Source organism: Ambystoma mexicanum, chromosome 1p, assembly GCF_040938575.1.
Source record: "Ambystoma mexicanum isolate Mex_15411 chromosome 1p, UKY_AmexF1_1, whole genome shotgun sequence".
In the NCBI taxonomy this organism is placed as follows: Eukaryota; Metazoa; Chordata; class Amphibia; order Caudata; family Ambystomatidae; genus Ambystoma; species Ambystoma mexicanum.
In genome coordinates, this window is record NC_090921.1 from 1,018,362,117 (window position 1) to 1,018,389,361 (window position 27,245).

Below are 27,245 nucleotides of genomic sequence, written 5' to 3' on the forward strand. Positions count from 1 at the left end.
CACCCCTTTCTCCAGCCAGGGGTCTTCTCGATAGGCTGAAAAGATGATTCCCTCTGGGGTGGCAGGGAAACTCTAGGCCCGGAAGTCGTATCCACTGGGGTAGCCTCCACAGGCTTTGCCAGGGCTGCCACGACTCCTTCGATCGAGGCCTTAGTCGGGTGAATCAGGGCCTTCGCAACTTTGGGCGCACCTGAGGCCTTCACCTTGGGGGGAGGGTCGCTGCCTCGCGCCCCCTCGGCTGTCTGTCGCGATCGACCGGGGCTTCTTCCGAAGCTTACCCGGGTTCTCCGACTTCCTCTTCACCGAGCCAGTGCGTTGGCTCGTGGTTGATGGCATCGGTGACATCGCACCCTGCCTGGCAACAAAGGAGCCTGAACCATCGGCGCTCCTGGTACCCACAGACTTGCGGTGCTTTGCCTTTTGTTGGGCCCCCGTCGCCAGAGCGCCCTCAAAGGTCTTAAAAGACCGCTCTGACTTCTCACCTGCTGCTGGGCTTTTCCCCTCCAGCCAGTTGGTGAGTTGAACGCGACGATCCTTCATTGTCCGTTCAGACATTCTTACAAAATGCAGTCCTTCTCCACGTGCGATTTGTCGTCGTGAAGGCAGTACAGGCACCGTGAGTGCTCATCTTCCTTGAAGACATTCTGTAATCCGCATCCAGGGCAGCTCCTGAACAGCTTGGATCTAGGCATCGTGTTTCCTTTGTCCTGGGCTATGTACACGCAGGGTAGGCCTCAAATATCTTCCGGAATCCTCCAAGAAGTGAAAACTCGACGAAAATTCGCAGTTGAGGGGTGTCGAAAAATTCCAAAACGGGTCCCCGTTGATCAGAAGTAGAATCGGTGGAGCTTGAGGCTCGATTGACCGAAAAAATAAGAGTAAACTCTTTGGAAAAACACAACACGCAGTAAAAGCTCGAGAGCTATAGCACAAGGACTCCCAACACTTGAACGTACGGTAAAAAACTGAAGATGGCTGCCAGAGGAGGGGCTTAGGTAGAGAGCAGTCATTGGCTGGGGGCTGTATGACCTAGAGACCAGTGATTGGTTACTAGTAGAAAGACAGTTCATAAACGAAACTGAAACTGATTTTTTTCTTTACCGAGGATTCCCTGCCTGACGACGGGGAATTTTCATGAGCATGTGAATCCATGCCAGACCCCATGCTGGAGAAGAAGGTTTCCCTCGCCTTTGCTACTCGCTGTGCAGCCTCTGCACTTCAGGATTTGAGACAGACCGACCCTCTCAGGAACGGTATTCTCTCTCTCTTCCAGCTTATGTCTGGGCTTTCTGCATGAACCACACTGCTTCTCTATGGCCTGCACCTAGGGGGGGCGGCTTTTTAAGCCTCTTGGTCGTCCTCAGGTGTAGGTTATATGAATTAACGATCTGACCACTCCTGCAACCTAGTACCTTTTTGGCCCCCTCTTTGTCTTAGTACTTAAGACATTATGAGACTTAAAGTCCCTAATGGCAAAGTCTGTTTTTCAAGTTTGATTTTTACTTGTAAGCCAAAGTCTGTTCTTTACAATATTCTTAAAAGGAATGTCATAAGGATAGGTTACCAGGCCTGATTGAAAAGGGGAAGGCAGTTCTTTTTTTAGGCCGTTATTAATCATGTGTTTCCTTTCACCATACCTTTGGGTGTTAGAAAGGTCTTTAGCTTTACAAGTCTCTAGGATTTTTATTTCTCCCAAGGCCTAGGAGTTTGTGATTGTTTTCATCCCTATTTATATGCATGTCTTGTGGAACGAAAAGATTATTATTACAACAATCTATTACACACTTTGGCATTGAGGAGACATCCTCCCTAGAGGAAGACTAATGCTGTCTCTCATCCCACGTAGTCCTGTCATTCCCCTTGGCCTTTTCTCCTCTCAGGTGATTCTCCCTCAGACCACCACCCCCAAGGTCAGGAAGCGACTGCCTTTCCCTGGCCATCTGGGAGGAGACTTTAGGCAGGGAATTAGGGAGGAGTCCATAGGATTCATCACAGCAGGGAACCAGGCATGTAGATTCCTCCAAATAAGAACTTCACTTATAGCAGACAGACCGTACAATATGGTCTAGCCAGTGAAAAATGTCACAGTGAGCATAGGAGGGGGATGATGGATCAGAAGTACCAGAGTTATATCTAGGCTAGTGAAAATTGCTTACCTGGGCTAAGGTTCTGCAGTCTGGGTACCTTCTTTTAATTCACATTAATCTAGAGGCCTGCAGCCGTTGACTCTCCAGATGTTTTGGACTACAAGTCCCATGACCCCTTGCATTGACCATAGTGGCTTGGACTGATGCAGGGTTCGAAATCGAGGGGAGCTGGGAGCTCTTGCTTCTAGTAGAGACTGGTTAGCTTGAAACCAGGAGCTACTTTTGGCTCCTAGGGCCAACTGGTGATTCCAAACATGTAAATGTGACATTAACTGAGTATTTGAGATAGATAATAAAGAAGAATTAGAACATACTTAAACACAATAGTTTATAGAAAATGGGCAAAAAGGTAAGGGAGCATATCTGGTCGTTCCTGGTTCCGCTGCGGTAGCTCCTGCCTACAGGGAGATGCCCGACACCCAGGAGCAGGTTTTAGCTCCTGCTCATTGAATCTCAATTTCAAACCCTATGATGGGAGCTGTAGTCCAAAATATCTGGAGTGTCTAAGGTTGAAGGGCCCCTACACTAGGCAGACAACCTCAAAAACACAAACCATCACTTCACTTTTCTAGTCTTTCAGTCTCCTTTGGTGTAAACCATTTGTTTAAATCTTATCTTACTGACATTGAGAGGCTGTAGGGTATAAAAGTAATACAGTATATCTCAAAAAGGGAAGATTTTGCGATTAAAATATCAGGCTCACAAGCCACTCGCCGTCATAGATTTTATTTTGAAAACTCACTGCTGCTACAAATGCTAGGAACAGCCGCTGACGATTCACCAGGTCTCGTCACTTATCCCCAGAGGGGAGCCCTTTGCTATGAGGCTAAGGAGGTGAGGCTGCTAGCCAATAGTCCCCCTAGAGGTGCCAATATGTGGGAGGACCTCATAGAAAGGGACTCCCCTCCATTTTGATGTCCACCTGGGGGAAAGCCTCCCTACAGCCCTGTCACAAAACCCCCTACCCACATGGTCAACCTTTTCTCTCGCCATTGATAGTGGAACCACGTGTTATTGTAAAGTCATGTGAGAAAACAAACGGTGTCTCACTATCTAGACCCCGGGGATCGTTTGCTGAGGTGGCCAGAGCACGCCCATCACCTTTGGATGCAGACCCTGCGGGTGGACAAGTGCGGGAGGATCACCTTGGTGAGGGGTCCTCTGGGAGTGGGGGTGAGACATCTGATGGCAAGACACGGTGTCCCCCTCTTCACAACACACCCCTACCCAACACTTCCTGCACCTTTATAGGTTGTTTTAAGTTTTGTCCTGTTGCCCCTCCCCAATTCCAACAGGTACCCACATCAAAGGGAGGAGTAGGAAAACAAACACAATACCCATCATCTCACAACAACAAAATTGTTCCCCTTCTTCTGACAATATTTTTACCAGCTCTCGAAAAAACTACAACTCCCACAATTCTTACCTCCACTCTAGAAATCCCATTTACGAAACCACTGGGACAAAGAAGAGGCAAAAGGGAGCTATGAAGATTACCCATAGAAACCAATGCACCAGGGATTCCTATGGGCAGTCGCCACCTGAAACCTGTTAAGCCTCCCAGTCAGTATAAAAGGTGGAGAACACAAACACTTTTTAGGGAGCTGGGGATGCTGGATGGTGCACAGAGGCGGAGAGGAGAGTATTCGAGCCGGAGAGAACCTGGAAGGCCTGGAGTAAGAAGGACTGCCTACATTGATGGGCCGCCGAGTACAGGGGAGGCTGCAGTGTGGCGAGGCAGTTCTAACTCCAAGGAGACAAACCAGGGGCAGCTGGGGGTTACCTGGCAATGCCGACACCAGAGCTCCTCCCCTGGGAAAAAACGGACAGCCCAGGCCTTTGACGGGCAGGTGGCGAAACCCTGACCTCAACAATTTATCCTCTAACTCCTGCAGCCCCCAAAAACCCTGGAATGCTGTATAGGGGAGCTGGCAAAGTGGGAGCAAAAAAAGAAAAGTGCATTCTGGGATATGAAGTCCAAAGACTTGAACACTTTCCAAATCAAGGGGGATCCAAGCCTGACTGAGGCAGACCCGTGTGAGAAACTTTAAGGTGGGATCTGAGCCCAGCTGAGGGAGACCCCTGAGAGGACAGAGCGAAAGAGAACAGTGCCTCCAACATTGCACTCGAAAGATACCAGCAGCTGTCACCGGGTGAACGGCCGAATTGGGGAGGTGAAGCCGTAGCTGTGGTATCTTCCTTGGCTCCCAAATCAAGGATACAGGCAAAGAAACCAACACAGCTGGTGAGTTGAAGCGAGCAAGTGATGAATAATAGCGATACAGTATAACAGTGTGGTCCGGCATAGCGACAGTGCCCAGTCGAAAGTCTATGTTGAGCGAGTACTTATGTGAGCCTAAAGGATATAAACTGCATTTGTTTTCAAGGCAAGAGAAGCCTAAGGAAAGTGAATCGCGTTGAGTTGCAAAGTGAGAGCTCCAAGCCCGACTGAGGGAGACCTGTGATGAACTGTGAGTGATTGAGAGGTCTGTGCCAGGTAGAGGGAGACCTGTAGCAAACTTTGAGAAGTTCAAAGTGGTCCCACAGAGGTCTATAGTAAAAGCCTTGCACAATAGAAAGTCTTCGACATCAGTGAAAGGTCTGAGCCCGACTGAGGGAGACCGGAAGTGTGATAAGTTAGGGGAAGGGAACTCCTAACAAATGTAAATTAAGCTTGGGGAAGGGAACCCCTGCAAGCTCTGTGATTTTGAGGTACGAGCCTGGCTGAGGGAGACCTATGTGAACTGTTACTGATTTGAGAGGTCTGGCCCAACGGAGGGAGACCTACGTGAACTTTTTGTTGAACTGTGGAAGAACTTTTGGAACGCTAGAATAAGTGACTTCAACATGGAAAACCAGGCGGGCCTCGATCCACGTTTTGAAATGCCTTTGTTTTGAGAACCTGAGCCAGAGTGTCTCATCCTGTCTACGAGGGACGCCTTACTCCGTGCTGTTCAACATGGGGAGGAGAGCTGACTCAGTCATCTTGATCCTTTATGCTGTAACACTGATTTTCTTTTACTTACACTTTTTTTCATGCACCTATTTATTGTAATAGCGTAAGGGCAGGCCATAGGTTTATTTAGTATAGGCCATTTTATTTTGACAGACATGACTAGGACTGTGTTATTTATTATTTGATGGTAAAGCGTGCTCCCATCTTTAGATAGAGGGCCAGATGGGAGTTTTTCCAACCCTTGTTCAAAAAGCACCCTTGAACCTTGTATCTCTTGTATTGGTCTTAACTTTTGATACCATATGCCCTTACAGTCATGACTGTGAAAAATGTAGATCACACTGGGATGAAGAAAAGCTGGGAAGCCATATGCAAAACCAACCAAGAACTGCAACAAGGTGGCTCAATGGAGGCATTGAGAGTGCCAAAGAGACTTTCCAAGATGATAATGTTATGCAAGGTCGAAGTTCACAAATAAAGAATCAAGCAAGAACGTTAATAAAGGTCTCACATAGCGGAAGCTAGCAGCACGCAATTCCTGCCTGGGAGGTTAAAACCGGGAGAATTAGAGATGCAGAAAAGCTGCTCCTTCAGGCGGAGGCCACAAAGAACGTGACGCTGCTACAACATCCCAGGAGCCGGCTGGCAGCCGACTCACCAGAAGGAAGTTGCAATCGAGGTGGTTGCGTGACCGCAGAAAGGTGGACAGTAAGGTCTGGAAACAGCGCCTAGACCTCCAGGTGGAGCCTGCCACGCAGGTGTTGGAAATTGCAGAGGAAGAGGAAGGAGCCGGCGGCCAAGGGAGAAACCAGAGCTGTATCTCGACAGAGAACAAGGTAGTGGGAACGACAGGAAGACCGGGAGGGGACCAGGAAGCAAAACCAAGTAGTAAGAGTGCATCAATAGTTATCTCCCTCGTCACAACCCAAACCATATCATTGAGCCAGAGTGCACAAGGAGTCATCTCTCTCATTGCAGTAGTCAGCCAAATACCACAGCTCAAGCAGAGTGTATCGGGAATCATCTCCCTCGTCGCAGTGGTCAGCCAAACACCACTGCCCAAGGAGAGTGTATCAGGAATCATCTCCCTCATTGTAATAGTCTACCCAATACTGCTGCCCAAGTACAGTGGAACGGGACCCATATACCTCATCAGAGTGGTAAATGGAAGCCAAATGAGGCTATGAGTTTTTCTACTTCCTGGAAGGAATTAAATAGAGTAATTCAAGTTTTCTGCAAAAGTGGTTAAAGACAACTGTGGAGAACTTTGATAGAAGGACCAGGAGAAGGGGGTCATTTTCCTGGTGAAGGAAAGATGAACCTCACTTTAAAGACTTCTGTTTATAGTGTTAGGGTTAAATTAGTTGGGTTCTGACAGATGATGGAGAACATTTAATTTTGGCAGACATTCTGACAACTCAACAAAGTTTTCCTAGGCTGAGGAAAGGCACACCCCTTAGATGTAGGGAGAGATAGGTTTCTTTATTGATTTAATAAATGTATGTAGCCCACAAGATGACCCCTCCTTGTCAGTCTCCTACACCCTCACACCAACTACTGAGAAGATAGAACACTATCACAAATGTCTAACACTATAAAGGGGTGTGCTGCCCAGAGTGTTTACAACATATGCTATATGTGAGTAAATACAAACACAGTCAGAGGAAATGGAACTTTCTGTTAGGAATCAAAAGGGATGAGAATGTGGAGGGATAGACTACATTCAAAGATGGCTACCAGAGATGACAAGAATTATAAAGATTTCAAATGGATAGTACTTTCAGAATAGGTCAGGAAGGTCTTAATACACCAGTTTAGAAATCAAGATGAATTCTCAAGAACATTTTTCCTTGTGGTGCCTAGCCTTGAAATTGCCTTTTTGCTGGACATTTATTGATTTTGATCCTGAAATTCGGTTTGGTCTCGATTTTTCTAGCCTTGTTTTTCTTCCCACCGATGGTTGCTGCTTACAAACAGGCTGGGTTTCCTGGTTTGTCTGGGTAGTGCAGATAACCGGTCTACCCCTTTTCCCTTCACATTATGTTTCCCCTGACTATCCCCCTTTGGCCCTTTACGGTTTTCCCTTCCTCTCGCTGGACAGGAACTCTCAGATCGCTGTTCCTCCCTGGACCTTGCCCTGGCTGGTGATTCCTCATGTCTTCTTGTCCCTTCCCTATTCCCCGACACTGTACTTCCTCTAAAAAAAACTCTACCCCCCATTCCACAGTGAGTATCTCTGTCTATCTTCTAACATGTGTGTTATAGGCCTCCGTTGTCTAGGACACTGGGAGACACTGCACCTCCCTCCCCTGTGTAAAAGCCAACACTACTGCATCTCCCAGTTATCTATCCCTGCATTAATAGATGCCTACAGTTTTGTTGACGTTTACAGAGGTCTGCTTGCGACCCCCGTTGCCTTAGCCTTACCTGTACAATGAAATCCCTTTTTGGCTTTCACCTTGAACACCATTTCTTTCTTTAAACTAGTTCTCTTCTATAGGAGCTATCTGCCTGAGAAAAGTCTGTCCTTTCTCTTGTGGATTTCAGATCTCTGATACATTTCTGTTGTGGATCCACCGCAGACATCCCCCTTAAGAGTTACTACTTTTTCCTCTCCCAGTTGTGAGGGGTTTTATCTGTAGTTCCATCTCCCCCGACTAGCCTGGAAGCAGTTAGAGGTGGCTAGCAACTTCTAGACTTGTAAGCAGTGTTCTTGACAACTTTTATATCTGACCTTGTGTACAAGCGCAATATAAATAAAATATTTCATTTCAAGTATTCCAGGGTCATAATTTTTTACTGTTCCCAATAGGTTCTAGTTCTGCTCATTTCCAGGTCCTGTGTTTTTGTACCTTTCCTGAAGAAATTAACACCCATTGGTACAAGGAAAGGCTTGCCATTTCCATCGGATTTAGGTGCAGCGGTCGTTAAAACGGTTTACACATTTCCTGTTTTACTTTGTAACCTCATCTGCCTCCCCTTTTATATATTCTGTTTTCTGTTTATGCGCTCTTAAGCAAAATATTATTTGCGAGTGGCACATGTACAAATCACATCAAATAAATCCAATGATACATTTTACATACTCCTGCGTCTCATCCTCTTACCTCCATACATATGGCAGATTCCACAGCAATACTAATAACAGGTGGTTAGCCCCAAACTTTATGCTGAAACAAAAGGTTTTTGTTGAAGGGTTTAACAAAACTGTGCTTCGGCTTTCAAACGAACATCCAGAGGGTAATGGGAATAGAAAGCAAAGGATGGGGCTTAAACGGCTGCTTTGCAGGTTGAGGATTTTCTTATTTGCTATTAGTTAACAATTGCCTATTATTTCCTTTTGTTTTCCTCTTAGATGTTTTGATTGCATGTTTAGTTTTTCTGTGATGTAAATCTATTTATTGTTTGATAATGATCAGTTATCATTATAAAGTGCCTATCGCTTTAATAAGTAAAATAAATATAATAAAATGCTGGTGAATGATACTGTACTACGTATAAAGGCAGAAATAAGGGAAAAGTTGCTTACCTGTAACTCCATTTCACCAGCATTGGCGTCTTTCATAGATTCGTCTATGTGACGCATCTGTCACCAGTATGGCCTGGGGAAATGGTTTTTGAAAAAGCATGCCCTCTGTTATATTCTACGTGCTGGATCACCACTGGAGTTTGCATGCGATGACGGGGGGTGATTTGTACTTTGTCTTCCCATGATCCCTCAATCTAGGACCGGCTGCTGGCGAGAAACTCCTGTAGGGGCCTCATGTGCAACCTCTAGTGAGGAATAAGCAGGATGCAGGATGACATGGTGCACAGGAGTGCCATGCATTTGCAGATTGATACCCATTTGTTTGCTCCGAAGGTGGATACAAGCTCTCTACACGCTTGGGTTCTGTCTGTGGACGGTCTCGCCAACACTACCTCCATGGAGAACTGTGCTCCCAAAATACTAGTGTTTTGGACGGCAGTGTACAAGATAATTTGCAATTTATGGTCAATCCTAGCTGTTGCTGGACAGCCTTTGTCTGGTAAAAAGAGGACTTTGCTTGGTTGATGCTCGAACCAGCCAATCGTCCAAATATGTGTAGACGTGGTGACCTTTCCGTCGGAGGTATGTAGCAAGGAGCGTAAGACATTTGGTGAAAGTCCAAGGTGACAACTTTAGTCTGAAAGGCAGTACTCGAAAATTGATAGTGATAGTTGTGATGAATCCTACGGAGTCATCACTGCTCCCCAACCTAGAGTCTCCTCCCATGTGGACAGGAGAAGGCAGTCGCTACCTGATCCTAACCCTGGGGGTGGCATTATGAGGGAGGATCTCCCGGGGAGGAGATGGCTATCAGAGGGAGGTGGTGACTCCCGTAAGAGGGATGCAGTGTTCCTCTTGTTTTGAAGATGGCATGCTGTTACTGTGTTTTCCGCCTTAGGAATCTATGGGTCACATGAAATGCCCCCTGATTGTAATGGTTCTGTCTTGGAAAGAAATCTTAACCCCAACGTCACTGCACATACCATTCACAAACCCTCTCCTGGTTCTAATAATCTTCAATTCAACAAACAATTGAAACAAAATAGTTTTGGAAACTCTAAAATCATTATGAACTTCAAGATCCATAATGCTTGTGCTACTGGGACGAGGAAGAGGAGCAAAGAGCTATTGATTACTAAGGCTGTCAAGGAGACCACATGACCTAGTTGTTTCCATTCCAATTCAGTACGCTGGACATTTAAAATAGGGATCACCCGCAGGTGAGAGACCAGAGAAGTCGGGAAAGTCAGAGAAGCAGAAGCGACAACAAAAGCTGACGCTGGAGAAGTCAGATGGTGTCACAGAGTTTGTGCAGCAGGAAGCATGGTCGTGGATGACGGCAGCGGGGAAAGAAGCCCGGCTGAATAGGAGAGGTGATCCATAGCCGCAGAGAATCACTCCGGTGTGCCGGAGTATCCAGAGAACCGGCGGAGCTTAGTGAGTTCACGAGAAGTGCTGTGTAGGCAACGACAACCACAGAAGAGAGTGTTGTCAGACCTCGGGAGGTCTGACAGATTTTCAAAGACCTGTCCACAGCAGTACTGCACTGCAGCACAGAGAAGCGATACAGAGATGCCCAAAACAGACGGCGAGTTTGCCTAAGAAAAGAGGAATCCCCAGTGAGCTCTGAAGAGAATAATTGCAATCAAAAGACAGTTCTGAATATTGACCAAGTAGAAAAAGAGGGCGCAATGCATCTTACATGGGATATCAGTTTGTGGAAATCTGTAACCAGCACTGCCACAAGCCAAGAGACTATAAAAACAGGTAGGCATTTTTCAAATCGCCTCATATGAGATATTAGTGTGGTGAAACTTGGAGCAAACATTGCCAACAGCAGAAGAAAGTATTTGCAGTTGTGTGAAGTAGTAGTTTATCTGGGCAGGCGAGTAAACCACCAAAATGATGATTTCTCTAAAGAAGGAAACATGGTTGTGGTAAAGAGTGTGGTGGAAATAAACTATTTACTTTATCATTGTGACAAACTATTGCATAATAATAGACATTTTCTGTTTTGTCCTGACAAAAGTATTCTACAGAAACAATGGCTGAAAGAATACGTTGTGGAAAAAAAACAGTTGCTTTGGCCATCAACACGTGTTTTGTGGAAAGACGTGTTGGATGGAAAAGACATTTGTCTCATTGAACTGAAAGAACTGAATAGAACACTGTTGAACAAAATTCCTTTAAATGTTTTTCTGAATGGATTCAGGGGAAGAGAATTAGGACCAAGATGCAAGGATTGCTTTGTGGGAATTGAGCATTTTAAAGTTTGCACATTTTTGTTTAACTGAAAGCAGATACATTTACCTTATTCACTTTGATTGTGTATGTTATTGTAAGGGTCAGATACATTTGGACACAAAGTCATCTTTGTTAAGTTTTAGTTTGCTAGGTAGGAACATTCTCGTTAGGATAGGGATAGATAGGCGTTTATCTCAACCCCATTTTATTTGAATAAATATGGCAAACATTGCGAAAACAACAACTTTGTGTCAGTCTCGCATGTCTGACCACTTCCATCGTTTGCTACTAAAAATCGTAGGTATTTCATCATCAAAGTTTATTCAGATAAAGAAAATCCATAAACCACAGAACAAGTAATAAAACAGTACATGGTATCAAGATATATAAAAGAATATTAAAATTATGTGAGTAGCGACATCAATAAAAACATTAAACATTAGATTGATCGTCTACCAGGTGTTTCTTTATGTTGCATGACTTTCTTAAGAATTCCAAAAACCCCTATACAACAGCAATTGAATCGGCACGTAATAGAAAAATCAAAGCAGGTTGGCATGGATTAAAAATGGGCTTCTCTCAACAAAGGGCCAATGATCTTCTTTCTAATGTCTTGATAAAATGGGCACAATAGAAATAATGCAGCAAATCATCTATATCCGCACTGCAACTCGAACAACCAACAGGCTGCTCGTTGCCCAACCAATTCTTTGTGTTATCCCTGAGCCATAAAAGATTGAAACGGGCCCTTGTCAATGCCCAGCGGTCTATAACTTTGTTACTATGCAGTAAGGTTGAATTGCATATGGTTGTGTGATTAACATATGTTTTCTATTTGAGTCAATTAGAAGCCCAGGGGTTTCCCGATTTGAGAGAACTAGAGTGCGGAACAAATGCTTGTACTTGTTGGACTCAGCTATAGATAGTAATGCGTCTCGGCGGTGCAGACTTGGAACATTCAGCTGTGATGGACAGTTTAAAATGAAATTCATCCATGGTATTTTTCGTCAAGAAGATCCCCTCATTAAGCCTTTAATAATGCCATGGGTGAGGCTGGCTCTTGGGTTTGACCATAATGTCAGCCAATGCAACAGCAGTGCCATGTACCAATCATCCCCTATGGGGGTAATACCCAGCTCTGTATGTACAGCATAATTCAGGGCAGAACAAGGGAGGCCCAATAATTTTGTAAAGAAGTTATTCTCAATTACCTCAATACATGTTCTTTTTTCATTGCCCCAACGTGCCGCACCATAGTTAGTCGGGGCTTAAGTTTGGACTCTGTAGACTTCCAAATAAGGTGGATTGGTTGACCCTGGTACATGGTCCTGAAGCGCGAGATGCCCCCCAAAGTCTGTTTCATTTTGTATATGAGACAGCCCCTGCCAATTTTCAGTGAAGCAAATGCCCATGTAATCAAATTCGGAAACCTGTGGAATAATGGTAACATTACTTGTCATGTTACGCATTTATATCTTATTGCCTCCCCTTTGGGAACATGCCATCAGTGCTGATTTACTAGTGTTTACTGTTAATTTCAAATCCGACATTAATTCAATGTAAACATCTATCAACTACTGTAGAGCTTTTGGGGTGCAGGCAATTAAAACCGGGTTGTCTGCGTATGCCAATACAGGCAGGGCTTTGGTACCCACCTTAGGCAAATCTGCCTTCGATTCCACTAGTGCTCTATTTAGGCCGTTAATGTGTGAAGCAAATAATACAGGGGCTACAACACAACCTTGGCGCACTCCAGAGGTATCTCAAAGTAGCCCGTACATTGCCCCTGCTCCCCAAAAAGAAAACACATGCTCTAGTGTCCTCATGGATGATTTGCAGTACTTTTAACAACTCAGCCGGACATACCATGGACCCGAGCACCTGCCATAGCTTGGCCCTGTCCACTCTGTCAAAGGCTGTGCTCAGGTCCATGAATGCCAAATAGATTGGGTAGTCCCTTGCGAAGATGGAGGATGCCCCAACCAGATATAGATTTAATGCTTGTTCTCGAGTACCCAAACCTGACATAAAGCCATAATGGGTTTCCGAGAGGGTTTGACTTTTAAATATCCATTCCTCGAGGTGTTGCAAGACAGCACGTCCGAAGACCTTGAAGGAGGTGTCCAACAAAGAAACGGGCCTGTAAGCCAAGGGGCTACCCGGATCCCCTTTTTTAAATATGGGGTATATAATGGCACTTTTCCACGATTGTGTATATACTCCTGACTCCAAGTAAGAATTGAAACAGATTGCCAGCAATGGAGCGCACAGTTCCAATTCCCCTTTGAATAATTCTGTGGGTACTGCGTCTGGGCCTGGCGCCTGGCTTTGTGATTGCTGTTTGACTGCGGTTCCCACCTCCTTCAAAGTCAGACGCAGTGTAGAACACAATCACGCTCTCATATATGGCTACCTGGCCCTTGAACAGGGACGTAAAATGGTCTAGCCAGGTTTTAGCCCCCACATAAGTTTCCCCATGTGTCCTTGCCCTCATATACTGGTCCACCTGCAAAAAAATCCCAGAATTTCTTAGTCCTTGTTAGAGGCAGCCAAAAGAAATTCTTCCCACGCTGCATCCTCCAACTGAGTTTTCCACTGACTTGACCTGCCCCTCCCCCTAACCACCTCCCATCCAGCCTGCTGTGAAGTTGTGGGAGTAATGTGCGATGGGTAAAAACTGCTAGGGGGAGGAAGGTACTAGTGTTAATATTGCTCTCCATGGTCTGCCATGCAGGGCCAGGTGCAGCAATCAGATAGTCCTCCCATCGTTCGCTACTAGAAAGGTTTTTACTGTGACTCTGGCGTATTTGGATGTGAAAATAGGCATCCTGCAGGTCTAACGTCGCCAGGTATCCTTGAGGCTGCACTGTCCTTTTTACTTCTTGCAGCGTGACCATTTTAAATTTGTGCTTTTTGATGAACTTCTTTAGCCGCTTCAAATTGAGTATGGGGTGCCACTTGCCATTGGGCTTTTTCACGATGAAGTAACTGTATACACTTATTATCCTCTGAGATGTTTTGTAACCCTCTCCATGGCTCTTTTGGGGAGCATTTGTCGCACCTCTTATCTAAGCACTTGCAAGAACAGTTGCGCATGTTTCCTGGGGGAATGTGCTTTGTTTGTTTCTTGAATTCCAGAAAGGGGCCGTGCTGAATGATGTCTAACATCCATCTGTCTGTAGTTACTGGATGCCACTTGTCAGTGTAATGCGTTACGTTTCCTCCTATGGATGGTGTGCTGCGCCTATACTCATGGTTACGACTTGCTGTGCCGTCCCCTCTGGAAGGTAGCAGCACCGCCACGTCGCTGTGGCTGATGATAGTCCCTTGATCGGTGGTAAAACTGAACATTTCGTCTATATCCTTCTGAATAATAGGAGCATCTAGCGTAATCTCTGGCGCCGTAACTGAGGATAATCCTGCTCGCCCTGATGCTCCCTTAAAGGGATGAAAAGTCTTCCTTGTAAGTGTTGTTGTAAGTGACCGGGCAGTGACTGAATCCGTCTTCATGGCCTTCAACGTCTCATCTATCTTCAGTCTGAAGAAGTTGTCGCCTTCAAATGGCATGTCCACCACCGTGTGTTATACTTTCTGCCCGAAGTCGGTGCATCAAAACCAGCCTTGTCGTCTTAGAACTACTAAATTCCCAATTGGTTTGAATCCTGTTCCTGGAGAGTCAACATTAATGATAATACTGTGGTTTGATGGTTCTTCGCCCTCTTAAGATAGCTAGGGCTTCTTTCCAGTGGTCTTCAGGCAGATGTTTGAGAATGGGAGCCATCCAATGACATCTCACGATCAAAACGGGCTATAATGGCAGGGGGATGGGCAGCCATTAATGTCATGGCCTGGCTTGTTAGGATTTTTATTGCAAAAAGCATCAAACTTTCTTATTTTCTTCTCTGGCGAAAAAGCACATTTTTTGAGATTGTGTATGCTCTTTCCGGCTTGCCGCGGCAGATACCACTGGCTCCGGTGTTGGTTCATGCGGCGAGGCATTTAGGAGTAGATTCTGGAGCTTTAAATATAGTCTCCGATCTACCTTTCACCGCCGGCTCAGTGAAGGGATGCCTCATTGTACGTATTCCTTCCCCCCACATGTGGTCAAGGATAGGGATGGAGAGCATGGTTTTGGGTTTTCCCATGTGGTCGAAAAGAAAAACAGCCTTTCTTTTCTTCCACTGGTGTCAAGCCGAACTATAGATATGGCTTGGAGATCATGGAGTGGAAAGCCCAGATATCATCCGGCAGCGATGGTTGCAGGGGGCTTTTAGGTGTTTTATTCATAGCAGTTTCATCTGTGTCCCATTCATCATCCTTGTGTGGTGAGCCTGTTGTGGTAGACGTGTTCCCTGGCACAGTATCTGGATCTGTATTCGTGCGTTCACCTTCCTCCTGGTCCAAGCCTAAGAGTTGTGTGCTTGCATGCGGCCTATGCGGAGATGTTGGTATTAACAGTGACTTATGCGGTCTGGGGGGGTGTTGTGACCGTTGTTGCTACCGTGACTTGGGGTGCTCCCTACTACGTTGTTAGGATATTTACCACTGTGAACTTGAAAATTCCCTCAGATTTCCTGGGGCTATTGACCGTCCACCGGATGCTGATCTCTTGCGCTTTGCTGAAGACCTGTGTGGATCTGTCTGTGCTAGCGCTCCTCTGGATCTGTCAGCGTTGGTGCTCCCTGTGCTGCTTGCAGCGGAGGAAGCCTGAAACTGAGCTGTGTGAGCAGACTATGCAGTGATAAGAGAACTTGTAAATGACAAAAGTGACTGAGGATTTAATAGTGGGTAGGCTGGTGAGGCTAGATGACCTGCATGGCCTGGGATTGCCCCAAGGGGCCCGCTGTTGTTGCAGGGGTTGGAATGCACCTTGAGCTGAACACCTGGGAGACCAGTGGGGGCTCCATGAGCAACTTGAGGTTCTTTGCTCCTGCATAATACTGGATTAATCAGAATCTGAAAACACAGGGGAGTGTGCTCTTTGTGCCTCGAAATTCGAAGTAATCTCGTGCTGTAGGATGTCTTCAGGCATGACATCAGAGTATATGATTGGTGAGACATTTGAGACAATGGGCTGTGGCTGCCCTCCTTGCTCCTGCTGCTCCATGGATAAGGCAGGTGCAGTGCCTGGCTGTGAGGGAGAAGATTTTTCCCCTCTACTCTGTGTCAATGTGGCTTGTCGCGGTCTCTTGTCGCGGGAGCCATAATCCCAATCGTCGATTCCATGGACGAGTGGTGAATCACCTTTGTGGATGAGGAACTTCACAGGTGACATTTACTGGTTATCTGCCTCGGTTGTCCCTTTGCGGAGGACATATGCCATGAAGTTGACGTCTTCATCGACTACGTTTTTTATGTGGAGTGAGCCCCCTATTTGCCAGTGGTTTTCGTCACTGGTGTTGCCGTCGACTGTGGTGTCATCGTCGGAGTTGTCACCCACAAATATTTTACCGCCGTGGACGATTGTGTCGTTGATGGGATTGCCTTCGACAGAGTAGTCGATGACCGTGACTTGTTTGGGTCTGACTTTGCCGATGACAAGAGCCACTGGTGACAAACGTGTGTCCGTAGATGGGCCCCTCCATCCTCCCCCATGGCTTGTGATTTACTAGGCTGCCACATGGATGGCTGACGTTTGTGCGCTGACAACAATGTTGGTTGGTCCAAGCTTCCCCACTCCTGCTTATGTTTCCACTGACGGTTAAGGCATTTGTAAAGGCTCACCTGTGAAGGGGCATTCGTCCAGTTTGACTGTCTTTGTTTTTTAGTCAGCCTTTCTTCTGACCTTGCTCTGTCGCGAGGAAGGTCTTTTCTCCACCTGTTTAGGTACCACCACACCTTGAGGATCCGGCTTCTGAGACGGGATGGTTTCCCTCATTCAGACATAAGACCAAGCGTTGCTTCCTGTCCTTCAGGGTTTTGGAGCTAAACCCTTGATAAACCTCACAGTCCTCCACAGAGTGACAGGGGTACAGACAGTTGATACAGTCTGCATGTCTGTCCCCTTCAGAGGCATTTTTAGGCCACAGGTAGCACATGCCTTAAACAGTGACTTTTTGGACATGCTGTCCATAATCTGACCGGAACAAGACTTATCTGTCTCGATCTTCCTGAAGCAAATTCTTCTTATTTTTAAAGAAAATCTTTCTCTGTTAAGAGAAAAACTCGAGGCCTCCTACGAGCAAGAAAGACGGTTGAAATTTGAATGGAGGATGCACAGGCGCAGCTACATACGCAATGTCCCATTTGTGGGGACCATTAGCACCCATACCAATGTGAATGGACTACAAAGGGTGTTCATGTTTTCCTTAAGGGTTTAACAAATATAGGTAACTGAGGATTCCCAGCCGGATGACAGGGAACATTCACAGCATGTGAACCTCTGAAAGATCCAATGGTGGAGAAATGTTTTATATATTTTACACAATTGGTTCAGTTTCCATAAAAATATCAAATAAATTACATATTTAACATATCTTCGTGTGTACTACTATTCTTACATGAGTGTTTGAGAGACAGGTCTTGATAATAAAAGCATGTACAGTTTTCGCTCCAGGATCCCCCTCTTAATTATCTGAAACATGATCCGTTCCATGGACGGCCTGCACATTTTGATAATGTTTATATTATTCACACATGGCAAAGAATTAACACCAGAAGGAAACCTATCTCAAGGCATGGGGAAAAATGTCAGAATATGAAAAGGTAAAAATAAAAAAGGTTTCTGCAACCAGCTTGATCATTCCTTAAACATTTTGCGATGCTTGGGTGAAGACTTCAGAGTCTTCTCTATGAAAAGATCAAAGGAGTCCAGCATATCATTAAGGCACCATACTAAACTTGTATGGAAGCACCAGAGACATTGGATTCACCAGCACTGAAAGTAAGAGAGTAGTATTAGAATGTTGGACTAGAAAGGATGTTACATTTGATCTCCTCAGACTCATTTGGTGGTTGGACAATACTAAAGTGCTTAACATCTCTGGCTCTCCCTTCTATATTAGTAAGTATTTAATAACCAAATGAACAATGCACACAGCCAAGTTTGCACAATAGACTTTAAGAATTACCTACTTGTTTTGGGTCATCTGAAGGCTGCGTCCTGATGGAGGCCCTTTCGCGATTGCTTTTTTATGGATGATGACTGAAACTTCGCGTTCTGTAATAGAAAAGAGAATGTTCTTTCATTTATCTTAAATATATACAAACATACTGACATTTTAAAGGCTTTACTCCAGTATAAACAAATCTGGAGGATGACAATGGCGAAATTCATAAAGAGATATTCCTAGATAATAGTGAACGTGGGAAATAAGTAAGGGCGTATTGCCACATGGCAGGGCGTGGGACGAGATTACGGCAAGGATCTGGCATTTCAAAATACATTTTTTGGTGTATGCACGAAGGGTAGGTATTTCCGGCGGGTATGCAATTTGGGGGGAATCAAGTTTTAGACAAATACAATGCAGTAGAAGGTCTTAAATAGGGTTTGTTTGAGAGAAGCCATGGATTTTTGTCTCAGGACACACTCCATGTGGAGCATCTGACTCTCCAATTAAGTATGCATGGTAGGGAAGTTGTCAACAATTATTTATTTTGTAGAAAAGGCAGCAGGGCGTGCCAGGGAAGAATGGTCAAGCTAGGACTAATGTAGTTAAAGCAACACCAGTGATGATGGTGTGCAACAACCTGGAGAGTACATTTGAGGGTTAAAAGGACAGATTGCGAGGGCTGCAAGCAGGGAATTACTGTTCATTTTAGTGTGATGATAGGCTTATTTTCTATTTCACTTCTCCTAATCCATAGACTTTTATATTATCAAGAGTCCAGCTCAAAATGTTGGATATCATGAGTTACTTCGTAGCTTGGAAGAGTACCAAGGAGTGAACAAGAAGGAATCCATGCATCTAGTGCTAAGCCCCTGGGCGTCTATTCCAGAGTACAGACTTCAGTCCGTCCTCATTCTTGACTTCTCCTCCACTCTTCACTCTGCAGAGCTAATCTCATTAATTAACCGTCTTAAATCTAGACACTGATTAGTCTATCAGATCCGATCAAAACCCTATTTTGGTTCATGTGCTGATCATCTCACTCCCATCTACCTCTGTCCCACTAGACTAAAGGCCACATTGAAAGTACCTAAAAAAGAAAAACTGGCAGTGATTGTATTGCGGCATGTTTTTTTCAGTCCACCGGATTATGGTTTTGTTAACCCATAAACTGCAAAACCACCTGCATATGCAAAGCGATATTACTTACAAGAAAAGGCAGTATTACCACTGGTGGGAAAAAGTTCTTTCCCAAGGAAATCCAACGAGACTTCAAAATGGGAATTACACAAAAACATAATTGGGCAGGCAAAACATTGTTACTATATGTGGAAATTGACATTCTGTTTCAAGGTATTAACACCATAGATAACTCCAATTTATGATTAGTCCTTAAGTGAGCAATAAGAAGACCTTTCTTTAAGAAGCTGTCGTTCCAACCACCATTCTCTACCTCACCTCTGCCAAACTGACATGGAGAACTAACTGACAAGCTCTCTTGGCTAGTGGAATATTCCAACCACTTGCACCTCTAGCAAAACGATTTTCCAACTGTTGGAAGAACCGCTTCATTTCTTTTATGATTGCCGATAATGCTTCACAGAGCAATTAAAAGTACCTGTATTATTTATGTGCTTTTTCAGTGTGATCTGTCTGAAGCATCCAACACTGTCAAATCACCCCATCATGATCAATTAAATCTTAGTGGTTAGGATCGAAACCAACAGAAAGGAACCCCCTCTCATCCTGGGGTGGCAGGGCCTACCAGAGTGGAAGCCAGAGCCAGTCTTACTTCACATGGGGAAGGTAGCAGTTGAGAGGGCTCCAATTACTGTCCCCTCCACAGTTTATGCATGGGCAGTACCCGCTTGCATCACCCCATACCTCTTGACATCAATGCTTGCCAAGTGTTCTCTTTTTTCTAGACCCAAAGTAAATGCTGCAGAAATGTGGAGAGGCCATCGAAGCAAGCACAACCATTCAACAATCAACAATATATTCTCTCCGCGCCAGACCGACAAATGGAAAGAAAGCAGGAAATGGAAGAGAGATTACGCGGCTGCCTTACATCCTGCACAGAGTTCCACTGCACCGGTGGCTGCAATAGTAAAACCGCCGGGGTCACCCCTAGACCACTAGGGACATACATCAGAGCAACTACCACCAAGCAAGACTGTACTTACCTTAGGGGTAGCCAGGCCAATTACCTCTAACACAAACTTGGATACTGTGTAAAGCGAGCCACCAAAGATACCTTGGAGCGATAAAGCGTGGTGAAATGGGGCAGGCTTAGCCCACTATTTAAAACATCAGCTGTTTGTAACACCCCAGAGACGGGGAGGGCCATTAATCCAATCAGGGAAGATGGGGGGAGTGGAAGGGGGCTAAAAATAACACTATAAAACAGGAAGTTGTGGGTTGTTCGAGTGAGGTCAGAGCAGGAGGAGTTGGCAGACCAACAGACAAGCAGGAGGAAGGATGGTGAATTGGAGAATGGAGGCGATTTAGAGAAAAGGTGAGGTATTGGGTTTGTGAGTGTAAGTGGTACTGTGTTGCGAGTGTGCATGCACATTAGTTAAGTGTTGGAGAGAGTGTAGGCAGTGAATGGAAAGTGATTGCGAGTTGAGTGAAAGAATGGCGATTGAGTCGAAGGTGGGATGGATTGTGCTGAGGAGGAAGTAGTAGCGTGGAGCAGGCTGTAGTAGGGCAGAGGAGGGAGTAGTAGGGCAGAGGAGGGAGTAGTAGTGCAGAGAAGAGAGCAGTAGTGTGGAGGAGAGCGTAGTGACATTGAAGCGTGGAGGCAGGCAGTAGGAGAGAGAAACATTGGTGGGACAGAGGAGGAAGATGTTGGGTGAAGGAGAGACAGTGGATGGAGTTGGAAGCAGGGGAGTAACGAGATGAGAGTAGCAGACAGGCAGAGGAACATCAGGACATGAGAGGAAGGAGAGAGATTTGGGATCATGTGTCTGGAAGGCACATTCCCTTTTCTCTTAGCACTGACAATATCGATAGTGTTGGACTAGTTTAGAAAGTCCCAGAGAGAGATTAGACAGCAAAGGCAGATTGCCCATCGTAAATCTCCACTAGCCAGATTGGAGCTTAGATAGTAGTGGTCAAAATTTACTTGGTAAAAATTGTAAATTGTAAACATTGCTATTATTGTTGTAATATTGAAAAATAATTTCTTGTGGTTTTTTTAATGCAGGAGAAAATGTTAGAAGGCATTGAATGGCGAAATACCGAAATCACCAAAAAAGGCCTTGGCACTGGGGGGGGGGGGGTTGGGAAGGGGGGGACCATGGCAGTTAAATTTAAATAAAAAATATTGAAAAAGTTGATCAATCAGCTAAATCAATAAAATAAATAAAAAATAAAGCCACAATTTGTCACATTTCTGGACTGCTCCGTTTTTGGGCATGAGGGGATTTCCCTCGAGCCTGTTAGGGAGAATTCTCTTAAAAGGCTAATTTCCCAAACCTAGTGAGTCCCCCAGCAGCTTTGCTGGATTTTTGGGGTTTGTTTTTTTCTCCTGCTAAGAGCGAGACTCTTTTCCTCCCACTCTTAGGCATGATTTGAGGTATGTCTTTGACTCTTTGTGTGCTTATGGGCTATGGGGTTTTCTTTCTGCTCCATAGGGTATCATCTATTTTTTGTGTGTGTTACACAGCACCCTCAGTGCAGTAACACAGGGGTCATAGTGACCCTCAAACATAGACTCCATACCCTGGGACTGACTACTGTCATCCAGGGCATGTAAAGTCACCATTGACTTTACTAGTCCTAAATTGTGAACAGAACCAGTACAAACCATCATATTGTGGAAGTACTGCAAGGGGTTAATTATATTGCCCCTGGGTCTGTTTTCAAGGGGGCACTGTCCAGTCCCCCTTTGTCGAGTTTCTGGCTGGTGGCAGTGGTTACCACGTGAAATATTCCACCAGAATATTCTCTATGGGATTTTCCCATTGATTTTAAAAGCACCACTTTTTGGTGCAATGTTAAAGATACCGCCGGTTTATTTATTTAATATCAAATCAATGGTTGGGTCTTTTTGCCAGAACTCTTTTCTAAAATGGGGTTTGTGTCCGTCTCTGTAACTCTGACCAAGGTCGAGCCCTTTGTTCCACTTTTTGACGGACTTCTCCACAGAAGCCCTCCAAATGGTGCCACTCTGTCTGGGTTCCACAGGATGGGTGGGGAGGGGAATTGGCACCCTGGACTGCGTTGCCTTAGCAACTCAAGTCGCACTCTACTCTGATCGGCCCGGTGGTGAGCCACCCGGCTCACCACTTAGCATGTTTGAGTGACAGCTAGGCTGTTGAATGGGGGGATTTTCTGCATAAAAGCAGGGCCTTTGGGACTGGAACTTCAGAAGTCGCCACAGGACCTAAGAATCCGAAGAGGGAAGAAACTGAACCATCTGAAACGACGACACCACCGGTGAAGCCCTGCTGCAACTACCTCACCACTTTCCCGACAAGAGAAGATCTTCTGCTGGACGAGTCTTCGTCTGAGCTGGTGGGACCAACCAGTTCACTTCGCCTTCCAAAGACGTCTCTTGGTCGAATCGCCCCTGCCAAGCACCCCAGCGGCCGGATAGCCAAGCTTCACCACTTTGACCACGAATAAAAGGAACTCACCTTTTATCGACAAACTCCGCGGCTGGTTTCATCCCTGTGCAGTGCACCGACTCCACGTTTCCTCCTCGAAGAGATCCTCTCTTCCCCTGGTCGAAACAACAAACTGCAACCATTACCAGGAACAACAGCCACCGCTGGAGCTTCCTCTCTCTTAAGGTACTGTGTCCTGCCTGGCCTCCCTTTCTTCGGTTTGCCCAAGGTGACCCTTGAATCCTTGGCTTGCCAACTGGGTTGGCCCCAGACCTTCTAACTGTACCTTCTTGAATCACCCCAACCACTTTTGAACATTCTGCAAAGACTTTTAGTGCATTTTAAAGCGTGTGATCCTGGGCACATTTCGCTTTGCTCCCTTTAAAGTGGTCCTGGCCTATGAACTTTGACTCTACAGTATTTACTGCCTTTATTCCCTTGCTGAGAACTCCTAAAAGTGTTGGGACCTGTTTTAATTCTATGCTCTGCCTTTTTCCATCCCTTTAACTGAACTATTGGAGTGCCATCAGGTTATGCGCTCACATCTGTTTAACAAATCGTGGGGTTTTAACTCTGACTTGTCTGATAGTTATCAAGGGAGGTGTGTATACTCTACCTGACTGTGTTTTAACTTGCTTTTGATTCAGAGTACTAGTATATTGCCTAAAGTTTGTTTTAAATAAATAATTATATACTTTTTATACAAAGCTCTGGTCAGTGTTTGTTTGCTCTACTGTGTTTTTAGCCCTATTGTGTACACGTTATATACTGCCCTACTCTTCTTGAGAGAAGTCTGACTGCTCAGCCACAGCTACCAGGTAAAGCTGGGTGGTACAGACTGCTACCAATTGGGTTTACTGCTTACTCCTGTAGTCTTAATCTTTTTGCAGTGGTCCCCAAGGGAACTGCACAGGATGCTGCCTAACAGAGCCTATCTCCGTTTTCCTAACTAAAATTCACAGTGTTTGATGGAAAACCCTTTTTTCATTTAATATATCAGAATTGTGCCTGTCAGTTATCAGTGTACAGTGAAGTAAGGTGTACACACACAGAACTCGCGTGCAGTTGTGTCTTTAGAACAGCTATGAAACGCAGTAGCCCAGTGTGGTGTCATGTGCTCATGCTGTGAACAGGCAGTGCACAATGCTGTGAGTAGGCATTGAAAGATACAATGTAAACGTGCTCAGTAATGTGCAGTGCAATATACAGGTCTAACGCTGCGAGTAGGTTGTGTAGGATGCTGTGTAAGCTTACCTGGTCACGTGCAGGATGTTCCCCCCATGAAAAGCTACTGTATGGTGCAGCGCGACAGTGCAGTGTGCTGATGTCACGCGGAAGTGTCAAATTCAGTGCATGCAGTGTGTAGGCATCAAGCAGGGAGTTTGAGGTGCGCGGCCTTCCTGGCAGGATCATAGGCACAGGCATTGTAATATGCAGTGCCCCAGTACAGTGTGGGTCCCACGTGATATGAGCGCACAAAGTAAAGTGTCTTGCATCTAAAGTATTGTGAACATCTCGAGCTCTGGGTACGATGTTGTGCCCCTCGTGCAGAGCATGACTCTTGCTATGGCAGCATGCAGTGTAGGAAGCAGTGCCTGTAGAGCAATGTGCACGTCTCCGGCAGTGTGATATGCAGTGCTTGCATCAATGGCCATGACAAGCAGTCTCCATGCAGTGTTGTCTGTGAGAGCGCATGGGTATCTTTCACAGGTTACAGTGTCAAGAGATTGGCAGCGTGGTAGGGATGCTGAGGCTAAACTACTGTGTCTCACTGGGTGGACTACAGTGTAAAATGCAGTGTCTCCTGCATTCTCTGCAGCTCCGATGTCTCATGCTATGATCGGGCAGTGCAATTTATCTTGTGTGCAGTGTATACACCCTACACCGTACCTCTTCTAGTTTTAAGAGGAAGTGCAAGGTGCAGGCAGCGGGCTCAGTGCCTCTAGTGCCAGGTGCAGGCTTTATGTAGATAGCAGGTAGTGTAAACTGCTATGCCCAGTGTAAAGTGTGCGGGTTTCATTTTGTGAACAAGCAGGCTGCTAATCTGATATGTGCGGATTTCGCACACAATTATTTCAGATCACTTTAATGTGTGTCCTATTGCTGTAGTTTTGGCGCACATGGGCTCACAACGCGTCATCCACCACACTTCTTTCACAAAAGTGGGTAAGTGACTTTTGCGTGTTGCTAGTGGCCTACAACTTGAAATTGTGCACCCCGGTTAAGGTAGCATGAGCACGCTTACTATTGTTTATTTTATGCTGGATAGTATTGTAATAATTACGCTGTCACGGTTTGTTATCTTTTAAAAATGCAATAAAAAATGTTTTACAAAATATATTGCAACCCATGCACCAGTTCAAAAGGATAACAATTCATGTGGTATTGTTTTGAAACGTTGTCCTGCGTGACAGAACCTGTATATTACCTCTTTTCCTCTGCCATGATGGATTTCTGTAGTAATTTAGCAGTCCAATATAGAGCCTTCCTGTTTGAATTTATGTTCAAACTTGCTTCTACACGTGAAAGCACAGCATCGTTAACTGATTGCAAAGAAATATGTAGTGATTGGTTCTTGCATACAGGGTTGCTGAATAAATACTACCTCCATTTAAAAAAATGTGTCAGCAATAAGAGTTTTCAGCGATTTTCTCGATCCATCATCGTCTTAAACACATTTAAGTAACAGATGTCCTTCTAGTGTTGCTTAGTATCTGCCATTGTGACGACCTTGGCTTCCAAAAGGGCTGCTACTAAACAAATTAATTCTCCAGGACTTGCACATTCCGTTGCGTTTCAGGACTTTGCATAGGCTATTTTTACTGAATAGCATCATACATCCTCTGGCCTGCATATCTTCATTGCAAGGAGTGTGCAATGCTTTAGGTCTACCGCAAAAGAGGAAGGCATTTGTTTTGTAACTGCATACATGTACTTTGCGGTCTTGTACAGGGAAGCTCCTTCCTCCTCACAGAACTCTCACCAGCATCTTCAAGCCCTTCCAGTTTTTCTTGTATCTGGCCTGTAGTCTATCAGGATTACCTTTGTTTCTGTGTACTTCTTTTAAACAGGACAGATGGCACCTTTCATTATATTGGTTTATTTCTCCTGCAGTTTTATTTTTGAAGTGTTCTGCAAAGTGGTTATAGTCATTGTCTTCAAACTCATTTCAAATTCCTACAGTGTGGAGATGTTTTTCAGTACATCTTGCATTTTGAACTAAAGCCACCTTCCCTTTGAGTTGACACAAAAACAAATGAAAATCGATAAAACTCAAGTGCTTGGAAATGATCTATCTGCATTACATCTTCCATAACTTCGGTCAAATGGCTGTGCCTGAAACATAACACAAAATGAAGAACTGAACTTATAGCACAAGTGCTGTAATTACATATCTGTCCTGCAAATAGGGACATTTTTGAGATACGATTGACTATTGCGTGGATTAACTGCACCCCTCTAGCCCTGCTGGTCTGTTAGGCCCACTTGTTTAGGCGCAAAAATTATTTCAAACAAGATCTTCAAATCTGAAATCCATCCACAAATAACAGAGATAATGAAGATCTTATCTGGATGACATGATCAATACTAAACCATGCATATGCTCCTGTATTAGCTTGAGATTTCTAGTGTACTGTTGTGAATTCACCACAAAACCTATGGGGCTAACGGGCCACTAGGGACGGGCATGGAATGGCTGCTACCTGATGTGCCTCTCAAGGGCAGACTTGGTGGATCCCATAGGCCTGTTACTCTATGTTGAGAATTACTAGTTTTGGAGATATTAGAGTGACTTTTTTTTTTTAGGTCCCTTCACCCGTCCTCCTGCCATTACAGTCCTTTTTACCTTTTTTAGGGTATATTGAATTTAGTTGCCCCTAATGCACCCAGTCCCAGTGGAGCCTCTCGGGTACCCCATTGCTGCCCTACGATGATTCTATTACCCTACATACGTTTTAGGGAGTCATTTGCTTCACCAAGGTTGCAAGCTATTTTACTACATTGGTAGCCCAATGTGATTTTGATAGCCATTGGGGCACCAGTGTATTTTTAAAATCCTGCTCTCTGCCATTTTTTAAAGGAGGGATCCCTTTGTTTATGGAAAGGAATAATGACCTTTAGGTGAATATTCTGACCTTGTGGACTCTTTCTGAGCCCACCAAGGCAGCCTCCATGTTGGTGTAAACTCTTTTGACTAGTCTATGTCCCAGAGCTCCGCTCACTTCCTGAGGGGTTGGTTTTGGCCAATTGGCAGTCCCTACTGACCAGGCAGCGTGGTTGGTCATCTGACACTTTGCCCACAGGCCCCTCTAGTGATTGTATTTAGGCTCTGCCTGGTCCCTGTTTCTCACTCTTCGTTTCCTATTCAGATTGGAGGAAGCAGGTCAGCTGACCTGCTTAAGGAGATTTTCCCTCGATTCCTGCGGTTTTGGCCATTTAATGCCCTTATTTGGTCATACTGTCTGGTGTGAGGGTGCAGAAGTAAGACTCTGACACGGAGGAGTCATGGTGGCTATTAGAAACATTTGTTCAAGAGCAAAAAGGAAAAGAAAATCCAATCTCGTCCTAACTCTAAGAGGGGTTTGCCTGACTCAACTAAAATAACTAGTGTCTGAATGTCCAAAGCAAAAGTCCCAATGTCGAATGTCAGAATCCTAACTCTGTCCCTCACATTCAAGTTTAAACTAAAAGGTAAGTACAGTCTTTTCG

At 45.1% G+C, this 27,245-nt stretch overlaps 1 protein-coding gene across 6 annotated transcripts in view; it reads right to left on the reverse strand.

Annotated features, from left to right (window-relative positions):
* Positions 1-27,245, reverse strand: part of CENPT (centromere protein T) — a 1,770,416-nt gene that overhangs the window by 1,466,218 nt on the left and 276,953 nt on the right. For all 6 annotated transcript variants that reach the window (XM_069655330.1, XM_069655348.1, XM_069655339.1 and 3 more), the window contains exon 5: positions 17,951-18,035. In XM_069655330.1, the coding sequence (XP_069511431.1) occupies positions 17,951-18,035 (85 nt within the window). The remainder of the gene's footprint in view (positions 1-17,950; positions 18,036-27,245) is intronic.